At 40.9% G+C, this 12,596-nt stretch overlaps 1 protein-coding gene across 1 annotated transcript in view; it reads right to left on the bottom strand.

Moving 5' to 3' along the window:
- LOC308089271 (breakpoint cluster region protein) overlaps positions 1 to 12,596 on the bottom strand; it is a 35,579-nt gene that overhangs the window by 1,483 nt on the left and 21,500 nt on the right. Inside the window, exons 9-22 of the mRNA XM_080433895.1 lie at positions 11,931 to 12,052; positions 10,971 to 11,136; positions 10,356 to 10,475; positions 9,771 to 9,846; positions 9,576 to 9,680; positions 9,248 to 9,322; positions 8,526 to 8,623; positions 8,083 to 8,214; positions 5,186 to 5,245; positions 4,776 to 4,885; positions 2,929 to 3,068; positions 2,197 to 2,331; positions 1,670 to 1,775; positions 223 to 385 (exon numbers count right to left, since the gene is read on the bottom strand). Of these exons, the coding sequence (XP_080290021.1) occupies positions 223 to 385; positions 1,670 to 1,775; positions 2,197 to 2,331; positions 2,929 to 3,068; positions 4,776 to 4,885; positions 5,186 to 5,245; positions 8,083 to 8,214; positions 8,526 to 8,623; positions 9,248 to 9,322; positions 9,576 to 9,680; positions 9,771 to 9,846; positions 10,356 to 10,475; positions 10,971 to 11,136; positions 11,931 to 12,052 (1,608 nt within the window). The remainder of the gene's footprint in view (positions 1 to 222; positions 386 to 1,669; positions 1,776 to 2,196; positions 2,332 to 2,928; positions 3,069 to 4,775; positions 4,886 to 5,185; positions 5,246 to 8,082; positions 8,215 to 8,525; positions 8,624 to 9,247; positions 9,323 to 9,575; positions 9,681 to 9,770; positions 9,847 to 10,355; positions 10,476 to 10,970; positions 11,137 to 11,930; positions 12,053 to 12,596) is intronic.

Here is a 12,596-nt window from a genome sequence, read left to right as displayed (position 1 = left end):
CTGCAGCGATAAAGGAAAAGCAGAGGATACATACATCTTTTTAAATTGGCTGAGACATCCTATTCATCTACACTAGTGTCACGTTTGTTTGTTTGTTTTTTTGTTTAATTCAGTTTTATTTTATAATCTATTCATTAAAATTAATGAAGAGATTTATTATACAAACACAGTAAAGAACAAAAACATACTTATCATACAACGTAAATACTTGATAAACCTTACCTGAGTCATAACTTCCAAGGACCAGCTGTCATTCATAGAGATTGGCTGTGTGGAATTGGTTGAGATCTTGCTATCTTTCTCTGAGGGACGGAGCAAAGTAGGACCATAGACTGTGGCCAGGTTGTGGAATGACATCTTGTTGACAATCTCATTTTCAGAAATCCTATAAAGCACAAAGGAATAAAACAAAACAAAAAAAGATTTTTATTTAGTTAGTACTGGTAGCAATCGTCCCAAGTATCCTCTGGTCAAGGCCATTCCTCTCGTAAGGTGGATCTTCTCTAAGTCTGATCTAGCGTTGATCTTCCTAATTGGTTCATTTACATTCAGACAGTTTTTGCTGCCAACACACGTGAAAGGCACACAGCATTTTCTGCTTGTTTGCACACAAGTTTGTTTGCACACAAGCTCATTTCCCCACATGTGGGGTAGCTGGAATACACATCTGAAAGGTCTGAACGTTCTCTAGGCCCTAGAAAACCTAGAGTCTAGGGGGTCAGTACAAGGCAGGCATGGAATTTCATCATTTTAAGGGCAATCTGGGTAAGGCCGCTTGGCTTTTGTTGTCAATCGTTTGAGGGCACAAATGCCAGGGGAACAAGGCCATCAAATAAAACTTTCACAGAAAATAAATTGTATTTAAGGCTTAAGGATGATTCTATTTGTATATAGTACAACTATCAATTAAATAAATAAATACAAAAGTTGTTTATTTAACAAAATAATAATTGACACATTTCCAATATTTGTACAAACTCCTGAGTAAAAGGTAATATATGCTCAACCCTAGACTAACCCAAATCACTGGAATTCTTTGAAGATGGGGATGGGGAGTCTGGAGGAGGATTTAAATATTCTGAATCTCAACAGAAGACACTGATGTAAAAACTGAATTGACAAGAAAGAGGCAGAGGAGAAAACTGTGAAATCAGCTGGGGCAGTGTGGGAGGGGCATCACGGCCACTGTAGCCTCAGGGCTACAGTGGGGCATAAGGCCAAACTGAGGGGGCACAGAGCTCATGACCTTCATGGCCACTATGAAATTCCTGCCCTGCAGGAACAGGCACACACGTGTGTGTATATTGCGTACACCAGCTGGTTCTCAAAGTGGGGTCCAGGGACACCCAGGGGTCCTTGAGGGGGTTCCAGGGGGTCGCCAGCAAAATTAATTTATATACAGTAGCATCAAAATCAGATGAACTACTTTAACCCTGTTTTATACTGAGGATATTCAAAAATAGCCGATCTACAAGCTCACAATTGCGTTGTGAGCTTGTAGATCTGCTATTTTTTAATACATTGTTTTGGTAATTTTGAAAGAAAACATTTTGAACACAAATCTCTTCTGGTGGTCCCTGGCACACAATCTTTCCATATGGGGGTCCATGGCTAAATAACATATCAATTTGGAGGTCCACAATAACGCTAATGAAGTGCTGCATTTTACCTCTTTAAGTGATCCAGCAGGAAGAGGAAAGTCACCAGATTAGGCTCTGGGAGAGACAGTAGTAGGTGGAGCATACAGCTCTCCTTGGCCACACTGTCTGAAAGAGCTAGGACAAAAGACAAATCTTAATATGACATCAACTGTAAAACCATATGCAGACATATTGTATATTGATTGGCACAGCTCACTGGGTAGAGCAGAGCATGATGGCACACACACTGCAGGTTATGGGATGTGTCAATCAGTACTAAAATGAGCTACTGTTATGACTTTTATGTCATGTAATGTGTTTAATACATTTCTATCAATGTTGATAACGACTGATTTCAACCTGGCATGTCATTCTCAGTGAAAATGTTCAAAAGAATCGACACATTTAAAAAAATAACAGATCTATAAGCTCCCAACGAGTCACATTGTGTGGCGCATAGTGAGCTGTAGATCAGCTATTTGGGCTATTCATCATACGACAAAGTATATATGGGTGTACGCGGTTACTGCTTAGGATTTAAAAGAGAGTAACTGACCTATGCCTCCAGCAAAGTTGGGGTACAAGTCATCAGTGAATAGAGGCTCTGGCAGCTCGCGGAAATACAGCTTCAGTGTTCCAGCAATGGCATTCACGTCCATGTCTCGCATCATCACAGACACATCCTTATTGTCTATTGACAGGAATGATGAGGGAAGGAATGATGAGAACTAACTCAACAATTATTTGTTTCATATTGTTTACCAGACTTTCTATACTTTTCTCTGACCAACAACTTTACAGTACTCAACACTATATGAATTGTCTTATTATTGTAAACCCCATCCATCTGGCACTCCAGGTGGGTCAAAAGAAATAATATTTGCAAATAATATAGTGACATGAACCATGGTTGACTAAGGTTTGCACAACCTTGCACTTTCTAAGTCACTCTGGATATGAGTGCCTGATACTCTGAATGCCTAAATTATCAATTTTATCATCACGTCTAAGTCTGGTTTGCACAAACATGAATCACTTTTAAAGTAGAGTATCTCAATTCAATTCAATTCAATTTTATTAAAGTGTCAAATCACAACAAGTTGTCTCAAGACACTTTACATGTAGAGAAGAGACCCGACATCCCACCCTGAGCAAGCAATTTTGCGACAGTGGCAACGAAAAACTCCCTCTTAACTGGAAGAAACGTCAGGCAGACCCTAGGCTCTAGGGTGGCGGCCTTCTGCCTCGACCGTGTCGGGGGAAAGAAGAGTATCTGAGATTAACTCACTTGAATCAAATGCAGCCTTCAGTGCCTGGATGTCGGTGGCCACTCCAGACACTCTGTAGATTCCCACCTCGTCCATTCCTCTCCTGTCTATCTCTTCCACACACTGTTTAACAATTAGGGGCACTTTGGAGCGTTCTCTCCTGTAAAAGATACAAATGGATAGAAATAGTGGGTTAATGTAGAATAGATTACACAATATGTAATCTATTGTAATAGGGAACGAAGTTATGCATTACAAATCTGGACACAATTCAACAAAATTACTATGAAGGGAGGTGAGCATGTCATAACCCCAATGACAAAGAACAACAAGCCTCCCTTGCTCTAAAACTCAAGATAGGTTTCTGTGTAGAAACCTGCCTGAAATAGCACAAGGCATAGTATCAGATTGTGTGCAATGTTAATGGAACACTATCTTATTTTAACCTTATCTCCATATATCTGTCTTCACTAATGGTCATTACTCACTATAGGATGTGTCTCAGAGACGCTTGAAAATGTAACTGCCTATGACATACAGTAATCGGTGGAGACTTCAAGCTAAATTTCAAACCTTTTTTTTTATTAATGCATCAACTGTGACTACTATTTGAGCATGCAAACATTTTCAGGAAAAGGTTGTGGTCTCCATTAGCTTAGAATTCCTGCCAATGATGTCAGTGGCAGGTACATTTTTGAACTATCTATAGCCTGTCTATGGGACGCAGCAAGTAAACAAATGGTACCATCTTACAGTGAGCATTAGTGAGTACCCATACTGTATATGGAGATATGGCTGAAGTAAGAGAAACTGTGATGTGTAATAAGGCAGGCTCTCAGTTCAGAAAGATAAACCCAATAGTGTGCCTTTTTGTATATCTGTTCTCAATGATGTTGCATTAATAAACACTTCTAGAATTAACTCTATGCTGATATGGGGGCTAACATAATTTTACACTTCAGCATGACAACCAAATAAATAAAAGGAACAAAGGGAAGCTGTTTTCAAAAGTTATTTCTGGATATGGCCAATTCCAGTGTATTCAGGGTGGCATGGTGGAGCGGTGGACAGCACTATTGCTTCAGAGCCAGAAGGACCTGGGGTTGAACCTGACCGGGGCCTTATTGTGTGGACTTTGCATTTTCTACCCACGTTCACATGCATTTGCTCCAGTTTCCACCCATACCAATAAACATTGCATGTTAGCGACATACTGTCGTTGCCCAAGGCTGGTCTTAAAGCTGGAGCCTTGCGTTATCAGCTGGGACAAAAATGCTTTGGTGTACACACAGCCTTAGAATGGGTTCAATTCAGAGGACAAACTTACCCAAAGGTAATTTTTAGGTATTTTTTGTAGATCTGCTATTTTCAAAAGATTTTTGTACCTTTTTTGAAAACTTGAAATGGGACATTCTGCAGGATGAGTACTTTTACTTTTGTATAAGTTTATTTTGATGCCAAATTGCCAATACGTTTGTGAATACCAGAATACCAGAATACCAGACTTTTACTTGTAACAGAGTATCTCTACATTGTAGTATTGATACTTTTACTCAAGTAAAAAATGTGAGAACTTCTTCCACCACTGCCCACAGGGATCAATAATGTAAACGCTAAGTCAATGATGTTAACTATAGCGGTTAACAGCAGCCCCATTTTTTAATCTACCCATACTGGCCAAAGGTTGATTCCCACCAAAGCGTTGTCTCCTTTGCTTTCCCAATGTAGTTTCCCCTCTCAGCTTTCTACTGTAGGTAGGAGGTGTCCAGTTCTTTCAAGCACATGCTTCCTTACTGTGAGCTCATGAGCATGCTTCCAGTATTACACACAGACAAGCAGGTTGTACAGGATCAAGACGTCAACTCACTTTGTCACTACACTGATTTTCACTCCAAACACACCGGACTGTTTCCGTGAAGGCATTCTCTTCAGACTAAACTCTCTGCTGGTAAACTTCATAGACAGCTTCACCTCAACCTGAAAAGCAGAAAAGAGTCGATAGTAAACAGCAGGGTAAGACTGGATATCTACCTGTGACAGTCAGGTTACAAACTCTGTCTTAAGGCTAATTTATACTTTGTCGTACAACTGTGACACAAAGCACCATATTAGGTCTAGGCGTTTTATTGTAAATGGGATATATTGTATTCTTGTAATGAACTTGTCGCTACAACTTAAAAGAGTATCACAGTGCGTAGAACACACATTACAAGGAAAACAGGATCTAGCAAACATAGGCATGTCTAAAAATGTGTATATACTGTAAATAATACCTACCCCATTCATGTTGATAACTGTCCTTTGCCAGTCTTTGTTCTGTAGTGTCTGAGGATCCAACTGGAAAATATTAAAGAAACTGTTTCAAAACAGACTCAAGTCAATCAATTCGAGAAGTCGATTCTCCAACACAATATTAAATATTTAGCCATTAATTGATTGGTGCCTGACAAATACAGAGGATGCTGTCAATTTGCCAATTTCAGTTTTATTTTACAAATGGAATGGAATGAGAATTAATTTCAGCTACGTTGCACACTAGTATTTCTTGCTAAATATTCAGAGCAGAGCACATTCAACAACATCGTCCTGTTAGGACTCAGAGGGCCTGTCCTATCATTAATCACAGATCTATGAATTGATTCATCACATCCTCTGATCAGCTTTATATCTCCACCTCCACCCGCTCAAACTAGTTGAGAATGAATCATACCAACAACCTGCTTTATGACTTCACTCCCCTCACTTAAGCCCCTTGTGCGAATCAATGCTAGTGACCTATCCTAATCACCTGACTAATACAGAGCTTTATTTACTGTGATCCGTAAAGGCATTGTGGAAACATAATGTCCTGAATGGTTGGATAAGCGTTTTGCTTATTCAACATGGCAGATGTTGTCTTTTCCAAGAAACCAACTGACATCATCTCATATCAGATAATCCTTTATTTACTTAAGTAGTCAATTTCTTACATAATACTGCAACAGTGTTCTTAACAAACATAACTCCAGTACAGGCTATTAGTCAAAAAAAAACGTTTAATTAAATACAGATTTAATCGAGCCGTGTTAATCAGAGAGAGAATGACAATATCTTAACTTTCAGACTTCATATCAAGCCCTTCTAATTAAAGATAGCATATTGTTTCACTATTGTTTACCTTTGGCCTAAGCAGAGCGTTGCGGACCTTGTCCCAGAGTCGAGTCCCTATTCTTGGGGATTTCCTTAGAGCCATGTCCCCCCCCTCCTCCACCAGGTCACTGGTGTTGCTCGTCTGTCCCAAACTCAACTCACTTTGACACGTCTCAGTCATTCTTACTAGGCGTGAGAGTAAAACTCTCAACTCTTGTCTGTCAACCTCTACTTTCACTAGTTGTAAGAAACCGTCACTGCACGCCAGGTATCAATCTCCAGAACAAAAGAAATCTCCATCTAAAAAGAGTCTTAGGCAGCCATTTATCCTGCTCGCATCTAAGAATGGTAGATATATTTCCATGATCCCTTCCAAGTCCTGGCCCACTCAGAATAACAATACAGGGCAGGAATCAGTCAAAAGAACAAAGCAGTGTCAGCATACCGACCGTGCTGCTTCTGTATAGTTCTACCTCCCAGATGGATTGTTGGATTAAGTCCTGAGAATCCCCTACTACCCTCATTACCGACTCACTCACGCCCATACAGCTGATCCCTTTGACGACTGGTTCAGCATCGCAGGTGACCTACCCAGGATCCTCTGGAGCCATTTATTATTTGGTGTTAGCGAACTTTAAGATCAGCACTGGTGTGCATGCAATAGGTTTGCCTTTTATTTAGTTCTTCTGCCACTACTGTTCTATCTGCATCTCCATTGGTCCATATTTAATCCCATAATGTCTGCCGTATGGTCCATTACACAGCCACATTCTGGTATACTTCCTACAGAACAAGTCTGACCTGTGCCAGATATCCATGTTGCAGCTCTTGTCCACTTGTCTCAATTGACCATACAGAGTGGTGACAGAACGTTATGCTACTAATTTAATAGCATGTGCTACAAGGCCACAATCTGTTATGTAGGCATGACCAATACACACGAGTGAGGACAAAGTGTCATGAGGTGATAGAGTTGAATATAAACATGGATACTTACAGAAGGCAAAGAATGACACTTTCACCCATTATAACTACAACCAGATCCAGTACAAATAATGCAAAAACATAGCGTGTCAAAAGACATCTACTGTTGTCTATTGTCCTCAGCCCAGTATAGCCCTAAGCCCAATCACTCAGTTTAAAAATGAAAAATATCTTCAGACCATTCAAGTATACAATAGCCTATACTATATCAATAAAGCCTAAACAGGGAGAGAACATGGCACAAAGGGAAGCAAGCAGGTTTTTAACGATTTCCTTTTGAAACTATTTGTGCAGTCTTTGACCAGGAGAGATATTGCAATGACCCAAATGTCCAATGGGTATCTCCCTTTATTGGATGATCTCTCTCTCTCCCCCTCTATCCCATCTCTCCCACTCACTGTCCCATGCACTTTCAGTTTGGATTTGGAATGGTGCCAGGGACTACATTTGGTGAGCGTGTGTCTCTCCCCACCACTAATCCTTCCTCTGTCACAACAGCCAATAAGCAGAGAGGCTGAAGTGACCTCCCGGTGACCCCATAGCTCATTTTCTTTTCAACAGGGGAAGATTATCTACAAAAGTTGTCGTAGTCAGCGATGCAGAAAGGCCTCACTCACTTGAGTGCTGTTTAAGTCAACATTGCCTACTTACAATGTGATGTAGTAGGCAGCATGAGAAGTTCATTAATTACAATTCAGGGTTGGGATGGTTACTTTCAAAATGTAATCAGATGCCGATTACATATTAATTGTTTAAAATTGCATGCAGTAATCCATTAGAATACTCAGTCAATTATTTTGATTTAGTGCCTTACCTCTGCTATCTTTTGCTCGAACAGAATGTGTATAATAATCTGTTATCTATCTGCTGTTTACTCTCACTGGGCCGGTAGCTGTAGTACAGTACATCTCCCAATTTTTTTAAATAGGTTAATGTAATCCTGTTCCATATAACCCATTATTTTTCAGCCCAAGCAATATAGTTTTTCCTTAGAATGTTAGTAAAGCATATATATTCGTGCCGTTTATCCACTTCCCTAGATGTTTCATTTCTACTGATACCTTTATCTGTCCCTTGGCCATGATCCGGTCTGTGTTCTCTCCATCGTCTTTGCTCTGCTTGGTTTTGCTGTAGCACTTCTCGTAACACAGCAGCCTCAAAGTCTGAGAGCCCTCCAACTCGATCTCAAACTCCTGTACGGAGACAAGATATGGTAGAAAGGCATGTCAGTAAAAATAGAGTACCAAAATAGAGTACCACATTTCTGAACACATTTTTGCCTATAATGACATGCCCAAATATCCAGGCAAAAGGCTTGTGAAGCATGAATGTGCCTCTTCCAACACAACCCTGCTTCACATGAATACAGTCACAGACATTCAAACCTCAGAGCTGCTCTGGGCAAAAGTCTGTTGACCACTGGGTAATAATTCCACAAGAGAAGAGGGGTTCAGTGTTCTAGATGTTTAGAGAGGGTCATTCCGTCCCAGTTTTACACTCTCACCTCATTCCAGTTGGGTTCTGTCGAGTCTCTGTAAACCCGCGTCTTCGCTTTGTTCACAAAGTAACCAAAGGAATCCACCTCCAGAGTGCAGTACAGGTCTGATAGGAACATATATGGTCACGAGTAGTTAGAATTAATACAACTGAATCCAGATCAATAACGCTGCAACCCCAAACTAACGGTCTCTAAGACAGGATGGTTCAACTGTGCTCTCGAACCACGTGCACCCCCGTCCCCCGTACACTGCTGGTCTAGCATCCACTCCACTCTGGCCTTTATCACCCCTACTCTATCTGTATATCACCCAACTTTATTTTTGTTTTGATACAAGAATGCAAGTGTAGAGTGGACCGCTTAAGCACATTCATTTTGTTTTTGTGGTAACAACGTAACGTAAGGGGACCATAAACTGGCATTGATGTGAGAACCACCAAAAGACAAATTTGACATGGTTGATCAGCGTCACTGCTTAATCCCTCTTGTTCCCTTGCAGCTGCCCTCCTAGATGACAGCCGGGCACAGAGTACAGTTAGATGGGATTGGATTGACACGGGAGGGGGCTGGGGGGGGATCTGAGGCAACTGTGAAACTCTGCCCTCCTAACCACCCCGCCAACCCTCTCATCTACCCAACTTCAAGAATTTTTGGTGACGTCAATACAGTCGAAAACGACAAATGACAACTGGTAAAAAAATAAAATAAAATGAAAACAAGACACTTACTTAAGCTCTGTTTGAAGCCCGATGCAGAGTGAACAATGACATTCAGAAAGCCATAGAGACCAGAAGATTCATCATCTGAGGGTTTAAGAGGTTACGTTATATAGAGATGGAGATTAGACGGGAACACAGAAAACAAAGCAGTACACGCTACTAGAAATACTGGTATTTACATCCCTGCTAAGCTTCTCAAACGTTTTTATTTAGAAAACACATAACGGTGTAAGCCATTGCTTTATATGCACTATATTTTCATCACTCCATTTCTCAGACCAATATGTTTATGTAACGGCTGTCTTTTCCTAATAGTAGAATATTATAGATATCTTACCTTCCTTACTCATGGTCATTGGAATAGTGTGGACAGTTTGAAGCTTGACACACGAGTTAGTGATCATCTGCAGCTCCAGAGAGGTCAGAGAGAAGCTTTTGAAGCCTGTGGGACAGTGGCAATGTTAATGGATATCCGTAGAACCTACCAAAGTATTTGGCAACATATTGGCAACATATTGCCGAGAAAACTCACACTTCTTTTGCTGCTCTCGAATTATCTCCCTCCATTCGGCACGCTCATAGTCAGAGGAGATCAGGAACGTGAAACTCTTAAAGAAAAGAAGGAAAAATTTTTTTTATTACTATGTAGTCAGCTGAGCATTCCAGTGTAGTATTGTACTGTAGCACCTATCTACCTGTAGGGGGAAGCAGACACCAAAATGAATTGTAATTGAGAACAATAGTCTGTGCTACTACTTTAGTAGAGACTTGCAGGTCATTGGGAGGTTAAAGAGCGAGGGCCGGCTAAAGAGGAAGAAGCATCTCTCTCTATCTTTCCGACACTGTGGTGTTATCACCAAGGTCCAGGAAGGTCCAGGAAGCTGAACAAGTTGTCTGACCTCTTTGTGTGAACCCCATCATTCAATACCCTTTTGTTTGATGAAAATACATCTGACACGGGGTCGTATATACCTCATCGTATGATGGTGTTACACACCGAAAATAACAGATCTATACCAGCTTGTAGATCTTCTATTTTCGGCATGGGACACTGTCATGCGACAGTATGAAACCAGGCTTTAGTGGGTCACAGTGTGTGTCGGTCCTAGAGGCTCACCTTGCCGTTCCGGTTGGCCACTCTGAAGGCCATGTTGGGAGACATTAGTAGCAACAGAGATTCCTGTTCAGACAGCTTCTTCCTCAGTCGCTCAATCACCTTGGCCCCTTTGGTGGTTCTCTGCAGATAAATAAAATAAACAAAGAATAAATGTTACACATTATACTGAGTAGTGTCATGGTACGTGTACATTCTATGCACTTAAAAATACGTAATTTGTACTGTATTGTATGTACACTAGTGTAAAAATGTTCACTGTGCCTCATACAAAGACAAGAGTGTGATACATTTTGTATTATGTATGTTTATTTCTTTAAACATATGACAAAGTCTATTTGCATTTCCAACTTACATTGCTTTGTCGTTAAAACATTTGAGACTAATTCATGCTTCAGACATGTTACGCGTCAATACTGATGTATTTGACATAATGTCGCAACTGGAATGTGTTTTTGTCAAGCGACACGCCAACGCATAACTTTGGCATTAGAGTATCCTTTTTGTTCAAGGATTCTTATCATTCTGCAAACATTACAACACAACACATGGCTTTAGACTAGAGTATATCCTAGACCAAACAGTCCTACAGTCATTCTACACTCTGTCCATCCTCACCTTCTCTCTCTGGATCTCATTCTTGATCTGGGAGATCTTGATCTTCAAGGCTTCTATCTCCTCATCCTGGACCAGAGGGATCGGTGTGGTCTCAGAGTCCTCGAGAGTCTGGAACGTCAGGTCTGACAGAGGGATGTACCACTTACAGTCATACTGCTGTCCTTTCCTGTTCACAGAGGGACAGGATGTCACCCTTTATAGGCTATTTAAAAGTGATTTTGAAACGTTTTGTGCCCAAGGCAAGGCACACCAAAAGACAAGTCAGGAGTCATCAAGGCATACCTGTATTGATATCCATGTAAAATAGCCTCTATAACGTGCAATCACTCTGCTCACTCTGTAAAAGTTTATTTTTATTTACTAACGCCAAATTGAAGCCCTATTTCATACTTTCATACACGCACGCACACATGCACACACACACAGCTGATCTACAAGCTCACAGTGGTATTGCAATAATAATGTGTGGTCGTCACAAAATCCCAAGGCACACCTGGACTCATGGCACACCAGTGTGCCTCTCAGCACCCCGCTTGGAAGCCACTGGACGTCCAAACAAGGTGACTTATCAGTCACAAAGTGACTGATATTGATCTGTTTGTCTGTCGACTGACGGACTGAACCAGCATGGGGTAGCACAATACACAGCTGGTCATGTGCAGACAGTGTAGGCAAACAGAAGGTGGACTTTGGCTTTATGATTTCCAGTTGGTTTTGTTTCCCATAGAAATGGTATGTGAAAAATTATCCGAAATATATTCTGCTAACTAAAATGTAGTACAAGGACAATGCTAGCTATAAGCATGCTGACCTTTTTATGTGAGACTGATCAATAAACATCAAAACATGAAGAAAAATCACCAACTAACTAGAATTCAAGTAAATAGTGGTTTAGTTGGTCTGTTAGGCCTGGAGGCTCAGTCGTCCCTGTAGTGTAGACATTAAACAGTATGGACTCACCCTGCAGCCTGTTTCTTCAGCTTGGTGCAGAGCAACAGGTCAGTGAACAGGAAGACGTGACGGAGCTTCCTGGAGCCCTCCACTAACTCCACCATGAAGCGATCCCGCAGCAACTGACGGTTCTGATAGGAAGGAAACAGTGAATCACTATGACGAGATACCAAAGTGTGCTAATAGGCAATGCAAGGCAATGCAAGGCAGCTATATTTGTATAGCACATTTCATACGCCGAGGCAATTCAAAGGGCTTTACAGAGTAATACAAATACGGTAAAGTTAAAGGGAGTTTTCTGTGTGTTTTTGGTCTCCCCTACCTCTCTTCTATCCCCCAAAATACCCCAGTTTGAACACTCAGGCTTTCACAGCATATCTGGGGTTTTCTGTAAATTGGTCTCAAAACAGACCAAACTGATTTTCACCCGAACGTGACATCACGTTCGGTAAAATCCCTCCCGTTTTTTCAGTTCCAATTTTTTTTCTTTTTTCACACAGAACCAGGAGATAACATGAATACAAACTGGCTCAATAGCGCCCCGTGCCAAACAGGACAATGTGGTATTGCAGGTGAAAGTGCTTTATAAGCCAGAGAGAAGTTAGTTGGAATGAGTATATCTGAGGCTTGATTTAGGCTCAAACCTTTTGAAAAACATTTGAGGGACATAAACAA

This window comes from Gymnoscopelus braueri (genome assembly GCF_963280865.1).
Source record: "Gymnoscopelus braueri genome assembly, chromosome: 7".
In the NCBI taxonomy this organism is placed as follows: Eukaryota; Metazoa; Chordata; class Actinopteri; order Myctophiformes; family Myctophidae; genus Gymnoscopelus; species Gymnoscopelus braueri.
This window is presented reverse-complemented; position numbering and strand designations above follow the sequence as displayed.